Source organism: Hemibagrus wyckioides, linkage group LG19 (genome assembly GCF_019097595.1).
Source record: "Hemibagrus wyckioides isolate EC202008001 linkage group LG19, SWU_Hwy_1.0, whole genome shotgun sequence".
In the NCBI taxonomy this organism is placed as follows: domain Eukaryota; kingdom Metazoa; phylum Chordata; class Actinopteri; order Siluriformes; family Bagridae; genus Hemibagrus; species Hemibagrus wyckioides.
In genome coordinates, this window is record NC_080728.1 from 19110789 (window position 1) to 19125000 (window position 14212).

The following is a 14212-nucleotide window of genomic DNA, read 5'->3' on the forward strand; positions in this document are numbered from 1 at the left end:
ATATATATATATATATGCGTTGTGGTTGAAATTTTTAATATAATTGTAAGAAAGTTATAGTAAGGGATGAACAGTTAGTGTTCAGTTTTATTTAGATGGCACTCAAGAAATATCTGCTAAGGTGTTTCACGATAGAATCACGTGATGTCAAAAAAGAAATGTAATAAAACACTAAATAAAACGAAAATCTAAGTAAGTCGGTACATAATGAAGAAAAGACCAAATCAGTGACAGGACAGGACAAAACATTATAACAAAGCTACAGAAAATTCCTGCATTTTATGGTTGTGAGTTGCCGGGTTACTATTATCAATCTGGCAATCCCTGGTCAGTGCACGTTCACGATGGTGTACTGTTCCCATGGCAACTGCATGCCAACTACTACCACCGCGGAACTCGTAAACATGGTAAGGAAGTCTTCTATGTTCTACGATCAAAGTTCTATGGATAAAATAAATGCAATAATTTAGATCTTATGGCACAAAATGAACCAGTCGAATTTTTTTAAAGTTTATTTCTCTTGTTGAAATAGTGAAGTAACCCTAACGTTACTATTCTAGCGTGAAATCGCACTGAATCTTGCAGGAATGTGAGCCAAAATGTGTGGATTAAAATACTATTCATAACAAAGTCATTAAAGTCATGTCTGATTGCCGCAACATCAGCAAGGGTTTCCTATTTTCTTTCCCCAATTAAACTGAGTTTAAATTGAATCTGGGACTCACTAAATCCAGGTCATTCTCATCTATGACTTAACATGGTTAATCTCTTAACCTGCTATTAATTAATGTCTTAAACTGTATCACGTTTCCCTACATAGTTCACTAAATTTCCAGTTCCCAGAATGCACTGCTTAGGGTCATTCTTAAGCTCGAACTGTGGTTCTCAAAACAGAGAAGTGTAAAGTATAATCAGGTGCTCTGATCTTTATTAAGTTATTTTAAAATATGTAAAATATGTAAATAAAATTGCATCTTAAAATTGCGTGTGCAATTTTCTCGACTAGATTTCATTTGATAGAGCAAATAAGATAGAATGAAACAGACAGATTAAATCCAGGCTAGAGTTTATTATTTCTTTTCGAGGCTGCATGGTGGCTTAGTGGTTAGCACTGTTTTCTCACAGCAAGCAGGTCCTGGGTTTGAACAGGCAGGGGCCTTTCATGTTTGTGCCTGTGTGGGTTTCCTCCGGTTTCCTCCCACAGTCCAAAAACATGTACATTAGGTTGACTGGTAATTCTAAATTGCCCATAGGAGTGTGTGTGTGTGTGTGTGTGCTTGTCTGTCTATATGTGTGTCCCTGTGATGGATTAGTGACCTGTCCAGGATGTACCCCTGCCTTTTGCCCAATGTGTGCTGGGATAGGCTCCAGCAGATCCCTGTGACCCTGATTAGAAATAAAGTGGGTATAGACAATGGATGGATGGATTTCCAGTTAAACTATCAGTGTAAACTTCAGTGATAATCAGTACAATCCTGGTCTTTCCATTACTTCTCATCGTGTGAATAAAGTCTGCTAAGAAAAAACAAAGCAAGGTCAGCAAGGCCGAGAAGGAGAGGTTGAAGAAAGAGGAAGAAGAGCGGAGACTAAAGGAGGAGGGTACGGCTTTATTGTCATTTTTACTGCCATTTACTTCAGCTGGAAATCTTTAAGATCATTTCTAATCCATTTTAACTAAAGAAAGAGCATTCAGTAATTTCCAAACTCCTTTTTTCCCTTGGTGATACTGTAAAAAAAATGACTCTAGGAGATCTAAATATAACAGACAGCACCTTTATCATCCATCTTTAATGTATATCCCCCTGTGGCAGAGGAAGCTCGCCTGATTGCTGAGCGAGAAGAGCAGGAGAGGCTGGAGCAAGAACAGAAGGAAGAGGAAGAACGACTGAGACTCGAATTAAAGGTCAGGTTCAGTTTGGTCAGATTTTGTTGGTGAAAAGCACGACCGATTAAAATGTATTTATCTGTTAACAGGACAGGGAGCGCAGAGAGGATGAGCTGAATGAACTGCGCTTCATACTGGAGGAAAACCAGAAAAAAGTGAACGTGTGGGAAGCTGCAGCCAGAGAGAAAGCTGAAGTAATGGACTGGGAGCTTTAAATGCTTGTTTTTTGGGTTATTTACCTAAATGATAATTGCTTTTGTGTGCCTCAGGGTCCTGTTCATGGCCCTTCTTATTTTCTGAGTAATTGAAGTTGTTTCTCCCACTTTGGCTATATAGGAATAACTTTTAATTTAAGCTGAAATGCACCACCATGCTACCTTTCTTCTAACAGTTTGATAGATATAATAAGTTAAAGTGCCCTCTAGATTGTCCTTATGACAAGACATAATGTGCTAAAGTGCCCTCTAGGGTGTCCCGGTGACCTCTAGGGTATCCCTATGATATATATATATATATATATATATATATATATATATATATATATATATATATATATATATAAAACATGGTAAAGTGCCCTCTAGGGTGTTCCTATGTTAGACATAATGTGTTATTGTGCCCTCTAGGGTGTCCTTATGATAGTTATAACATGCTAAAGTGCCCTCTAGGGTGTCTCTGTGATAGATATAACGTGCTAAAGTGCCCTCTAGGGTGTCCTTATGTTAGACATAATGTGTTATAGTGCCCTCTACGGTGTCCTTATGATAGTTATAACATGCTAAAGTGCCCTCTAGGGTGTCTCTGTGATAGATATAACGTGCTAAAGTGCCCTCTAGGGTGTCTCTGTGATAGATATAACGTGCTAAAGTGCCCTCTAGGGTGTCCTTATGTTAGACATAATGTGTTATAGTGCCCTCTAGGGCGTCCTTATGATAGTTATAACATGCTAAAGTGCCCTCTAGGGTGTCCTTATGTTAGACATAATGTGTTATAGTGCCTTCTAGGGTGTCTCTATGATAGATATAACGTTCTAAAATGCCCTCTAGGGTGTCCTTATGATAGATATAATGTGCTAAAATGCCCTCTAGGGTGTCTGTTTAGTGGATAAAGCATGTTGAAATGCCCTAATGGCTGAAAAAAAGCTATTAACTTAATGTAAGAATTTAAACTTTTGTCCTACGCCATGTTTTACGTCTTGTGCGATGCCTTTCAGTCTTTATGTTATCAGAGATTCGATAAACACACCAGCTCTTTGTCTCTGCAGTGGAATCGGTACATGATTTGTGATGGCAGTCCAAACCCGGCTGTTCAACCCGAGATCAATACCTTCATCACTCTGTGGAGGGAGGACCCAGACGTGGACATCCACACCATCCTCCAACAGTGTGCTTTGGCCTTGCAGGTATGAATCCAGTCACCTGGGATCCAGTTATCAGATAACCTGATACAGAGCTAGTAAACTGAAGCAAAAAAAAGATCTTGTGTTGCTTTTCTGGCTTTAGCTGACAGAAGAACTGGAGCTTGTTCTGAGTAGGGAAACCGAACCCAGGATTATTCAGGTGCATCAAGACACACTTCAGACTCTGCAGAGTCTCATCCACACCAAACACCAGGCGGCTGCTGAGGAGATCCTGAAGGTGAGAGTGCAGTATGCATCACACTGCATTAATGAACATGACTAGGTGTATAAAGAAATTAAAAGTGACAGGGTGATGTCATGCAGCAAAGCTAATGGTATGAACCTGAATTGATTATTTTTCCATAACAGCACATCCCAAAGCATGTTATTGCTCTTATACTGTATTAACATAAACCTGTGATTTGAAGCTGCACTACTGTCAGAGCTGCTTATATAGAAAATGAATGTGTGTGTGTGTGTGTGTGTGTGTGTTTTCAGTCAGCTAGGGCTTGCTCAGACATCGAGACTGGGAACATGCAGATGACCGTACGTGATGATAACGTCACTCTGTGCTTATGGGCTAACATAAAAAAAAATGCCCGGTTAGTGCAGCTACACTTATTTAATTTCTATCATTTATATATTATATTTCATTTTTTCTCCTTCCTCACTTTTACACTTTTACTGGATCATGTAAATGCTGGTGGTAGTCCTGTGCTTAGATGTGATGGGACTAGTGTTCTTAACTTCTAATCTGAATGGAATTATGTACATTTTTATGTCTGTCCTTGATATATAAAAATAGTATAAAATTATTAGAAGAATAGAAAAAAAATTACATAAAAAAATAAAAATCAAAATAATAATTTAAAAATAGAAATATTATTTTAAAAGAATATGTAAGGAAATATATGGAAATATAGAAATATATTGCTATAAGTAGTAATGAGCTTAAGAGAGAAAATAAATAGTTGAAATATGGAATATTGAAAGCATATGCAATATAGTGATATAATGATACGGATTAATGTGTATGAGAGTAATGAAAATTGTTAGATATTGCTATAAAGTGAAAAATGAGCAGTCTGGGTGTTACTTGGAAAAGTCCAGGCTCTAGGTGTTCTCCTGGTTGAGAGTCTGAATGGCCTGCAGATGGAAGCTCCTCCTTGTTCTCCATGTGTTTGACATCAGAGAGCAGAAGTGCTTCCCTGACTTCAACAGAGGAAAGAGTCCATTATAGGGATAGCTGAGGTCCTTCACTTTGGTCCAGCACTGCTTGCTGTAGATGGGCTGCAGGTCAGGGAGCTCAGTATGGATGGTACGTTCAGATGATCACACCACCTTCTGGAGAGCTCATCTCTCCTGTTTGGTGTTGTTTCCAAAACCAGGTTGTGATGCCATCAGGATGCTCTCAGTGGTGCAGGTGTAGAAGATCCTTAGCAGCTGAGAGGGTAGTTTAAAGTCCTTTAAGCATCTGAGATGGTAGACACTGCAGGGTGCTGATGTGACAGGGTCATGACAGGTCCTGCATGATGTGAACACCTAGATAACAAAAACTGTCCACTCTCTCCAAACATAGAGCTAAACATAGAGATAAAAAAATTAAACTATAATTTAAAAATTAAAATTAAACTATACTTAAGGTGCAGTCTTTAAGAACTAGACATACAACAGAAGTGCACAGGAAGACAAGACAAGACAAGACAAGACAAGACAAGACAGTGCAGTGCAGACAAACAACATATAGGCCGACTTTGTGCAATGAACAAGACAATGTTAGTCAATGAAAGAACAGTGTATACAGTGATTGCAGATATTAAAGTGACACGTAAACAGGATTAATATAAATATAATTAAATGTAAAGTGACATGTGCGTGCAAACAGGACAATTTAGTGTGTGTGTGTGTGTGTGTGTGTCTGACTATGTCCAGCACAGTTCAGTTCTTTTTTTGTGCGTGTGTGTTAGGTATGTGCGTGTGTGTCTGTGTCCAGCACAGTTCAGTTCTCCTTTGAGGTTACTAGAAGAAGTAACTGAAAAAACTTTCACCGTGAGAGTTAAATACCGAATTCATTCCCCTTAGTAAATTCAGCTTGAAGAGCTTTTAGACAAAAAAAATATTCATTGTCTCAAAGCAAAAGTTCTATAAGCAGCTGGTTTAGAAAAGGTTTCAAGTGGAACCCTTTAAAAACATTTTCTTAAGGGTTCTTTGAGTCCTCTTTAAACCCTTAAGGTTTCTAGGTTTCCATTTTTTTGCAGAAGGGTAACAAATGGGTTCCTGTTTCGGAAAAAAAAATGTCCTTAAAGATGCTTTGTGTAGCATTAGTCCTCTTTAAACCTCTTTAAGGTTTCTAGTTTTCCTTCTTTTAGAGTGGGTTCCAAGAGGAATCCTGTTAACAAAAGGGCTCCACACTTATTAAAATAAAGGTTCTTAAATGGTTCTTGCTTTTTTACTGCAAATTTCTTTGGGGAACCCAAAATGGTTCTTCTATGACATCACTGTGAAAACCAGTTCAGCAGCAGATTTTAAAAAAAGACGACTTTTCAGAGATGCTTTATAATAGTGAGTGTATATTCCCAATGTTGATGTTCAACATTATTTTTTTCCATATAGATTAAAAGGCTATCATTTCCAAGAGGCGGGGCTAAGCTTCGAGCTTCCTAAACAGCTGGCTATGAGTGACATCAGCGTGCGGATCCTTCACACCCGCTACGATCACCTGAGCCACCTGAGCCTCCAGATGCAAGCACAGAATAAAAGTCCTGCTACCAAAGAAGAAGAAGAAGAAGAACCTGAAGAAGCGGCAGAAGGAGATGCCGAGACTCTCAGTGAGACCCCTAAACTGCTGGAGGATGGAGAGACCAAGGAGGAAGACGAGAGGGGAGAAAGCGTGCAGCAAGAAAAGGACAATGTGTCACTTAAATCGTTGGAAGAGAAGAAGGTAAGGAATGAGAGTGAGAGCTGAGGACATACATCTTCAAGAGGAAGATACTGATCTTGTGTGTGTATGTGTGTGTGTTTCAGAGTAGGATTAGTTTGCGATCATCTAAGGAGGGGAGGAAAAGTTCTTCAATAAAGCTACAGGACGAGGCAGAGGATCATACAGAGAGCATTGTGGAAGGAGGAATCTCCTCTGGAGAAGCAGAAGGTTGGAAACTGAAATATTTTCACACTCGGCCCTCATTTTAGGGGAGGGGCTTAGGGACAACACTTTCCTCAGAAACAGCCTTGGTTCTTCAGAGCTTCAGATTCTTCATTTCTTAGCTGATTGGCCAAAAGTAAGACAGTTGTTAGTGGAAATCCCAGGAGATTAACAGTTTATATTATATTGTATTAAATATACAAAATATTCAAATTCATACCAACATCCATGGCACAAGCTCTTGATCTGTCCCTGTATGATGTCATATATTATGTTGCTGTTGCTGCTACATGATTGGCTGATTGGATAATTGCATGAATGAATTAAACCAATCACATCAGCTGAGAGCTCTTTCCGGGTGCATTACTTTTCCGGGTTATTATTACTTCTTATTTTTAATGGCAGTAATCTTCCTTGTAGTTGTGGCTCTTATACGAATCCCTTAACACTCCCCAGATGAGGCTGAAACCGAACCCACTGCCACAGAGCCAGCGACCGTCAGCACCGAGCTGCACATCGTGGATCTGTACCGGTACACGCCCCTGGGTGGAGTTTACTACTTTGATCTGTTCAAGCTACCACCCCAGGCTTCCATCATCAATGGCTGGGAGATGACAGAGGTAAATATCCTCCAAATAACATTATCAAACCCATAATTCAAGATGTACACAGAATAAATGTGTGTTTACTTGTGCATGTGGCCACAGGTATTGGATACAGGTCTCCAGGTATTCCCGTATCCCTCAGACCAGCCTCACAGCTCGGCATCAGTGAAGCTGGAGGACAGCGAGACACACTCGTACCCACCTGTAGGGGTCACTGTGGTTCTGCCCGAGTGTGTGATATTCATGCAGGAGCCACAGGTGGCGAGATGGGACGCAATCGGTAATCTGATACAAAACATAATTTAACCAGTGATTTCTTGGGTCTGTTGTAATTCTATCTATCCAATTACACAGAAAAGGAAGGAATCTCCAGTGTAAGCTCTGTAACAGTGCAACCGGAACATCTTTATTTTAAATTAAGAGAAAAAATGAGTGAAAGTATAAATATATATATATATATATATATATATATATATATATATATATAATGTAACAGCAAGCCTCTTAGTGTTATTCTACTATTATTTAATTTAAATAATAATTTTCACAATTTTAAAAGTAAAAAAATTATTAAAAAAATTTTGGCCTTGTAGTTTACAAACATTTTAGACTTTAAAACAAAAACAATATTGATTTTTTCAATTTATTTTATTATTATTATTTTTAATTAGGGTAGCCATTTTTAAAGATTTCTCGCCATATGGCCAGTTCAGTTAAGAAGTCCGTTCCTTTTTTCCGGTTTCTTTGTGGATTCAGATTTCACTTCTGCATGGTGTAATTTGGTCGTAGGTCAGCACTGGAGAACGGACCACATCACCGAGACGTCATACAACAGCGAGGCCCGCAGTGTCTCCTTTAAGATGGACTCTTTCTACACCTTCACTCTGCTCCAGGAGACACACATCAACATGCCGTTTCAGCACTGGGAGCTTCGACCTCAGGGTCAGGACTCGGTCATGCTGACCATCACGGCAGCGCTCACTGAAGTCCGCATCAGCGTCCAGGTGAGTAGCTGTCAGAGTCTAGGGATGAGCTACATGACCTCAGTAGGACGCTCACTGTGTAGTCGTATAATGACCTGGAGTTAACTTAGTCTAATTCCAGCATTACCAACAGTAGAGTCTGTTCTAATAGTATTGGCAACCATCAAGATAATAGGTTGCATGAAAGAAACACCTAATTTGAAATTTCCATTCAAACTACTGGATAATAACCAATTAATAATATAGTAATAAAATTATACAATAAATGCATTTTTTAAAAATAATATAATAATGAACTAAAATTAAAAAAATACAAATAACAATTTATAACAAAATCTTTGAACAAATTTAAAAGAAAAATAATATTTTTTTAAATACAAGAAACATATGTAGCAAAGGTATTGCCCCCCCCATAAATAAATAAATAAATAAATAAACAAACAAACAAACAAACAAACATGTAAATAAAATGCAAATATATGGGCATATTGGGGGGTGGTTATTTTTTTATTTATTAATTATTACTTGTAGATATCATTCTCCAGCCATCAAACTCTACCTCTTTTGTTCGGCATCACCGTGTGGAAAAATCCAAGTGCTTTTATCACAAAATAGATAAATGATTACTGAGTCGGTTAAAGAGGGTGCGTAATCATGTGGCTGGTGTTTCGTATATAAACCTTTTATAAATTTAGTTGGAAAAAATATAAAATTTAGTATACAGTCTTGTCCATGTTTAACTATGTTAATCTTAAATTATGCATGTTATTTATTTTATATATAGGATATATATATCTTTTGGAGTTGAAAAGGAAACAATAAAGAGGTCTTGCTAATTTCTTCTAATAACATTTCTGTTTAGCTTGGATATACAGTTTTAAACTTTTTTTGTTTCTTTCAGGGGAATCAGTGTATGCTTCAGATGGACCAGGCTCCTGGACTGAACCATATCCTGGGTAAATGGATGAGTCTCGCTGCTCTACAGGATGCTATGAGACGCACAGGAGTTAACATGTTCGTCAGCGAGTATTCGGATAAGTACGTCACAATTAGCGCCAAGGTAATCACGCTAACGTGTTTATGTTCACGAATGATGGAACGTTTCAAAGAACTGAAGGTCAAGAATCAAAGAGTTGTCGTTTCTTTAGGATCCGCTGATAGAGCATGCAGTGTATGAGCAGATGGCCTTGTTGTCCTCAGCTCTTGCTTTCTCTCGGAGTCAGTGGAACCCTCAGTGCGGGCAGGAGCATCTCATCCTTCAGGTATGTATAAACACACATCAGTGGCATAGAAAGGACCCCTACAATTCGCCATACGATTCTTTTGCATGTTCAATGTACCATTTGCATGCTATATGAAGATTTTCAGATTTGCTTTTATTAATTGTCGAGAGTTTAAAATGAACAACCAAGTGGGATAAAGAAAAAAGAGGAAGTGGTTTGAGCTGCCACTGCTGGGCCCCTGAGCAAGGCCTCATTTGAGATAAATTATAAGCTGCTCTGGATAAGGGTGTCTGCCAAATGTAAAAAGATTAAGTATTGGTCATTGGGAAAAATGGAGATGACTGATTGGTTGTTGAGAGCATCCAGGAATCAATATTACTATTAGACCAGCTAGCTAATATTTGTAAAGCTGCATGGTCAAGTGGATGAGCTTTCTGACACCCAGGGACCGCTTGAGTGACAAAACTTGAAGAACTGAGATGACCAAGTGCATAAACATGCCTTCCACACCATGTGATTGCATCTAAATACTTATCATTTATTTACTTATTTCAATCAGTATAAATTTATTTGTGAGGACAGCTGTGTTAACACCCCTCATAGGCATGCGAGCACCTGGAGGCAGGGCCTGTACCACAGGAGGTGTGGTCTCTGTACTTGCTAGGCGCTCAGCGGAGTCAGGGTTTGAAGATGACCGAAATGAGCGACGGATTCTCCTCAGAGCTCGCCGAGGACACCGAGTTCCACTCCACATTTCTGCACACGCTCAGAGACGTCGTTAGCCCGGAGGGGCGGGATAGATTAGACCACACCCACTACCTTTTTGTCGATACAGTGCAGAGACTGCTGTGTGCCACCCGCTTGCTCACGTTCTCCTGACCTCTTCCTCACCAAATATATCACAATCACACATCTTTATTTCACTTTACATACCTCTACAGGATTTTATAAAAATTTATGAGATTTTTTTTCCCCTTAATCCCTTAAGGCAACATAGTGAACTAATAGTTAAAAAGTTAGTCATTTGTATCATTTAATTCTCATTTAATCTAATCCTTCACTACTGAAGTTTAAACCCAAATCAGATTGAGGAATGCTGGACCCATTTCAGCTTTCAAAGAGATTCATATTTACTGATGATTTTATCCTCAAAACAAAAAAGTACACATTATAGCAGAGAGAAAGATTAGCCGAGGACAAAAAAACACAGTAAAATCCACGGCATATCCGTAGCAAGTTGTGAACGCAATTCGATTAGTAACTTTATTGTGTCAAAGTTCATGTTTTCTCCCAATCTTTGAATCCATAACAGTGCACAACAAACCAAAAACTTTATAACATCATAAAAAAAAACCTTGAAAACTGAAGATGAATAAAAACTGCTTGTATATTATTGAAACCCTATTTAAACTCTGGCTAAAGCAATAAACGTTAAAATAATAAGTTAGCATTTCAAATAGCATGGCTCTCTTTTTTGTTTGTTTAAAACGGAAGTTCATTACTCCTTCAGCCGTCAGTAAAAACGTTGATATCATCATAACGTTAAAAAAAATCCTTAAAAAGGTAGCCGCTTCCGTCTGTGTCCTGTCTGGAGATTCATCTCAGGAAGTTTCCCGCTCGCTTTAAAACATTCTCTCATTATATCATTGCTAATCGTGTGAAGAAGTTCTTATCTTCTTATTGTTCTTGTTAAGAAAGAAAGAAAAACTTGGTCATACTATTCCTCCATGCAGTAAAAAAAAAAAGTGCTTCTCTGAAGCTAGTAGCCTCAGGGGTGTGACAATGCTAAACAGGGGGCTGACCGTTGTGCCGGAGCCCTGTGTAGGGCCAAAGAATCTGCTGGATGGCCATCCAGGAGTCACCCGTGCCTACAGGAGCTGCGTCTGCAGCCGGTTGGATCAGCATCTTGCCCAACACCGCTACAAACGCGGCCAGCACCACCATCAATGCCGCCCAGGTGCAGACACCTTTAGGAGCCTCGGGGAGCTCAGAAGGAGCCGCTTTCATCCCAAAAGCTGAAGACATTTCAGTCGAAGGACTCTGATTGTTGGTGGGCATGGGATTCGGATCACTGTTTTGGAAAGAAAATACCATGTAAATACAATATCATGTAGAACTGTTCTAAAAGAGTAGCAGATGATTGATAGCTACACAGCAAAAGCACACAGATGAAACACAAACACACTGCTACTGTTGTAACTTGTCCTAAGCTAGCTGACATGGGCTAACCTGACAGGATTCCTGAGAAGATATATTAAACCACATTTATATACAGTGGAACCTCGGCATACAAGTGCCCTCTCTTAGGATTTTTTTCTAAATTGCCTCAAGAATTGAAATTTTGCAAGAAATTTACATCGGCAAACGAAGCATTTTCTGCATAGAACAAACCGAACCAAACGCCGGCTAAGTTGTGCGTACGTCCAGGAGCCTTTCAAAACTGAGCTAAGCCAATCGAAACAAGTTTACAAATTTTATAATCTTTTTTTTTCAGTCAGCAAAAGCTGTTTTTTTTTAGTCGACCCACGATACCAACATCGCCTTTGGCATACGTTCAAAAGCTGATTTTTCAAGCGTTTTTTTTGTTGACAGATTGATGGCGTGGGTGCTCTGTTCTATTTTTAGCCCAGGCTTGGTGGCACGACTTCCTGTGAGGACCCTTGATATGGAATGCTTGGCTTGGGTCAGTTCTTTGTAAGCAACCATACAGTTTACATACACTTCGTATTGGTCATATTTTTGGGCGGCTGGAACGGATTATCTGCATTTACATCATTTCTTATGGGAAAATTCATTTCCCAATACAAATTTCCGCCATCGGAACCTTAAGGCCTCCAGAACGAATTAAATTCATATGCCAAGGTTCCATTGTATTTTCATAACCCTTACTGCTAATGCTAGCTAGCTAACAAACCTCAAAATCCTCTTGGCAGTTACCAGCTGACTAAAGCACATAATATTTAGCTGACTAGCTTTAGAAATGACAAGACGCCAACCTGACAAATTTTCTGGGAGGTTTCTGAGAAGCTAGTCAACTATCTGTTAAACTTCTGAGAGGATTTTAAAATCATACACAAAAATACACAACCTTTTCTCAATTGCGTTAATGTGACAAGAATTGTGGGAGGATTTTATTATTATTATTTTTTTATGAAGCCTGTTCTCCTTGGGAAATATCAGGCTAATGTTTTTGGTTTACTCTGCTTTTGGCTAGGAGGCTAACTAATATAAGCTAACCAGACAAAATCGCTGAAAGGATTGCTTTAGGGTTGTATTCTGTCTTCATACCACTAGCTAGACATGATTTCTGAGAATTGCTACAAGCTTAACTGTTGTAATATTAGCCACTTAGCTGAGTAATGCTAAACTGACAGGAATTATAAAATGAAAGACTAGCCAGATAGCTAAAGTACGCTTCCCTGACAGGAATCCCAGAAAGTTTTAAGTCATTTTCATGGTTTTTTCCCCCCAGAATGTTTGCTAAATTAAAATTGATAAAATAAATAATAATAAATAATAATTCATCTTCACTGCTAAGCCCAATAGAAGCTAATAACTAACAAATAAAAGCTAATTGGTCAGAATTTGTGATGTTTATTCATAAAATGTTAAGAGTCTTCATTGCTAATGCTAACTAGCTTATATCTTAATGAACCAAACTGAACTGGATTTCCGAGAGACGTTTTAAAATCTCTCTCTATAATCTTGCTTGTGCTAATACTAGCTGGTCAGCTAAATTAAGCTAACCTGACAGAATTTCCAAGAGGATTTGTAAAGATGAGAAATAATTATTTATTCTAATTCCAGACAGATAGCTCAGTTATGCTAACTGGATTCACTAGGTCATTTTCTGATTTCTGAGAGGATTTTGAGTCAATTTTCAATTGAAGTCACTTAACCTGGATTTCTGAGAGGATCTTTGCTGCTAACGCTCGCTAAAACAAACCCTACAGTCAACATTTCTCACAGGATTTTAAACTAAATCGAGCGGATCTGCAGAAAATGTCCGGAAAGGCGTTTCTGCAAATAGGATATTCGGCATTTTAACATGATTAAACTTCACGTTTTGTTCTGGTGGATTAGATGAAGTGCAAATACTGTAGCGTATAAAGTAGTGTAGTAGTGTATGTCTGTAGCACATACAGAGATGATCTTTACAAAGCGAAAAGCAAGAAAATGCTCCAAAACATCAAAAATAAAAATGAAAAGCAGACCGGAATCATGCCATCAGAGAGAGGGGGGAGGGCAGAGAGAGAGAGAGCATCAGAGAAGGAGAGTGAGATAGGAGCGAGTCAGAGAGAAGAGAAAGAGCATCAGAGAGAGGGGGGGCAGAGAGAGGGACAGAGAGACAGAGAAAGAGAGAGAGGGACAGAGAGAGAGAGAGAGAGAAGAGAAAGAGCATCAGAGGAGAGTGAGATAGGAGAGAGAGAGTCAGTGAGAGAGAGAGAGAGAGAGAGACAGAGAAAGAGAGAGAGGGACAGAGAGAGAGAGAGAGAAGAGAAAGAGCATCAGAGGAGAGTGAGATAGGAGAGAGAGAGAGTCAGTGAGAGAGAGAGAGAGAGAGAGAGAGAGAAAGAGAGAGTCAGTGTGAGAGAGAGAGAGGAATTTTGTTGTGAAGTGAATCACAGAGCAGTGTGTCAGCTGTTTGTGTTAAAGAGAAGATCACTGCAATCATTTCCATCAGATTTCCCTCCAGCAAGTTAGAGAGTCACACAGGACCAGGACCTGAGGCTCAGTTAAGCCGATGATGCTCAAAAAAAGTAAAGAACATAAGCGCAGAAGTTTGGAGATGACGTTATTGTGGAGATGTGAGAAGCAGGCGGCGGAGACGGGCGGAGATCCCAGACCTTTCTTACCTACTCCTAAGAACAGCAGCTTCAGTCTCAGAGCAACTAATAAAACGCTTTAGAGGCGCTCGCTGAGAGCTCTTTCCAAACATGCTCCTGTGAAGCATCACACACACACACACACACAC

General features: G+C 39.1%; 2 protein-coding genes across 4 annotated transcripts in view; one reads left to right on the forward strand and one right to left on the reverse strand.

The window, feature by feature from the left end:
* The first annotated feature begins 367 nt into the window (after window positions 1-367).
* Window positions 368-10312, forward strand: dnai7 (dynein axonemal intermediate chain 7). Its single transcript, XM_058416946.1, has 15 exons — window positions 368-407; window positions 1512-1599; window positions 1812-1903; window positions 1975-2079; window positions 3150-3287; window positions 3388-3522; window positions 3783-3886; window positions 5898-6225; window positions 6309-6432; window positions 6883-7046; window positions 7134-7311; window positions 7821-8035; window positions 8916-9074; window positions 9163-9276; window positions 9841-10312. The coding sequence occupies exons 1-15, from the start codon at window positions 372-374 to the stop codon at window positions 10114-10116; spliced, it is 2256 nt and encodes a 751-aa protein (XP_058272929.1). The 5' UTR covers window positions 368-371; the 3' UTR covers window positions 10117-10312.
* A 151-nt stretch (window positions 10313-10463) lies between these two features.
* lrmp (lymphoid-restricted membrane protein) overlaps window positions 10464-14212 on the reverse strand; it is a 39127-nt gene continuing 35378 nt past the window's right edge. For 2 of the 3 annotated variants that reach the window (XM_058416944.1, XM_058416943.1), the window contains 2 exons: window positions 14094-14180; window positions 10464-11308 (listed from right to left, as the gene is read on the reverse strand). In XM_058416944.1, the coding sequence (XP_058272927.1) occupies window positions 11023-11308; window positions 14094-14180 (373 nt within the window). In that variant the 3' untranslated portion in view covers window positions 10464-11022. The remainder of the gene's footprint in view (window positions 11309-14093; window positions 14181-14212) is intronic. The other variant, XM_058416945.1, reaches the window with a different exon arrangement.

What these genes read in the sequence shown, in the direction of transcription:
- dnai7 (XM_058416946.1), top strand. Translation starts at nt 372, where the DNA reads ATGCCAACTACTACCACCGCGGAACTCGTAAACATG. An exon ending in CAGCCAGAGAGAAAGCTGAA is followed by an intron (nt 2,080 to 3,149) that starts GTAATGGACTGG and finishes TTGTCTCTGCAG; the next exon opens with TGGAATCGGTACATGATTTG. An exon ending in AGTGTGCTTTGGCCTTGCAG is followed by an intron (nt 3,288 to 3,387) that starts GTATGAATCCAG and finishes TTCTGGCTTTAG; the next exon opens with CTGACAGAAGAACTGGAGCT.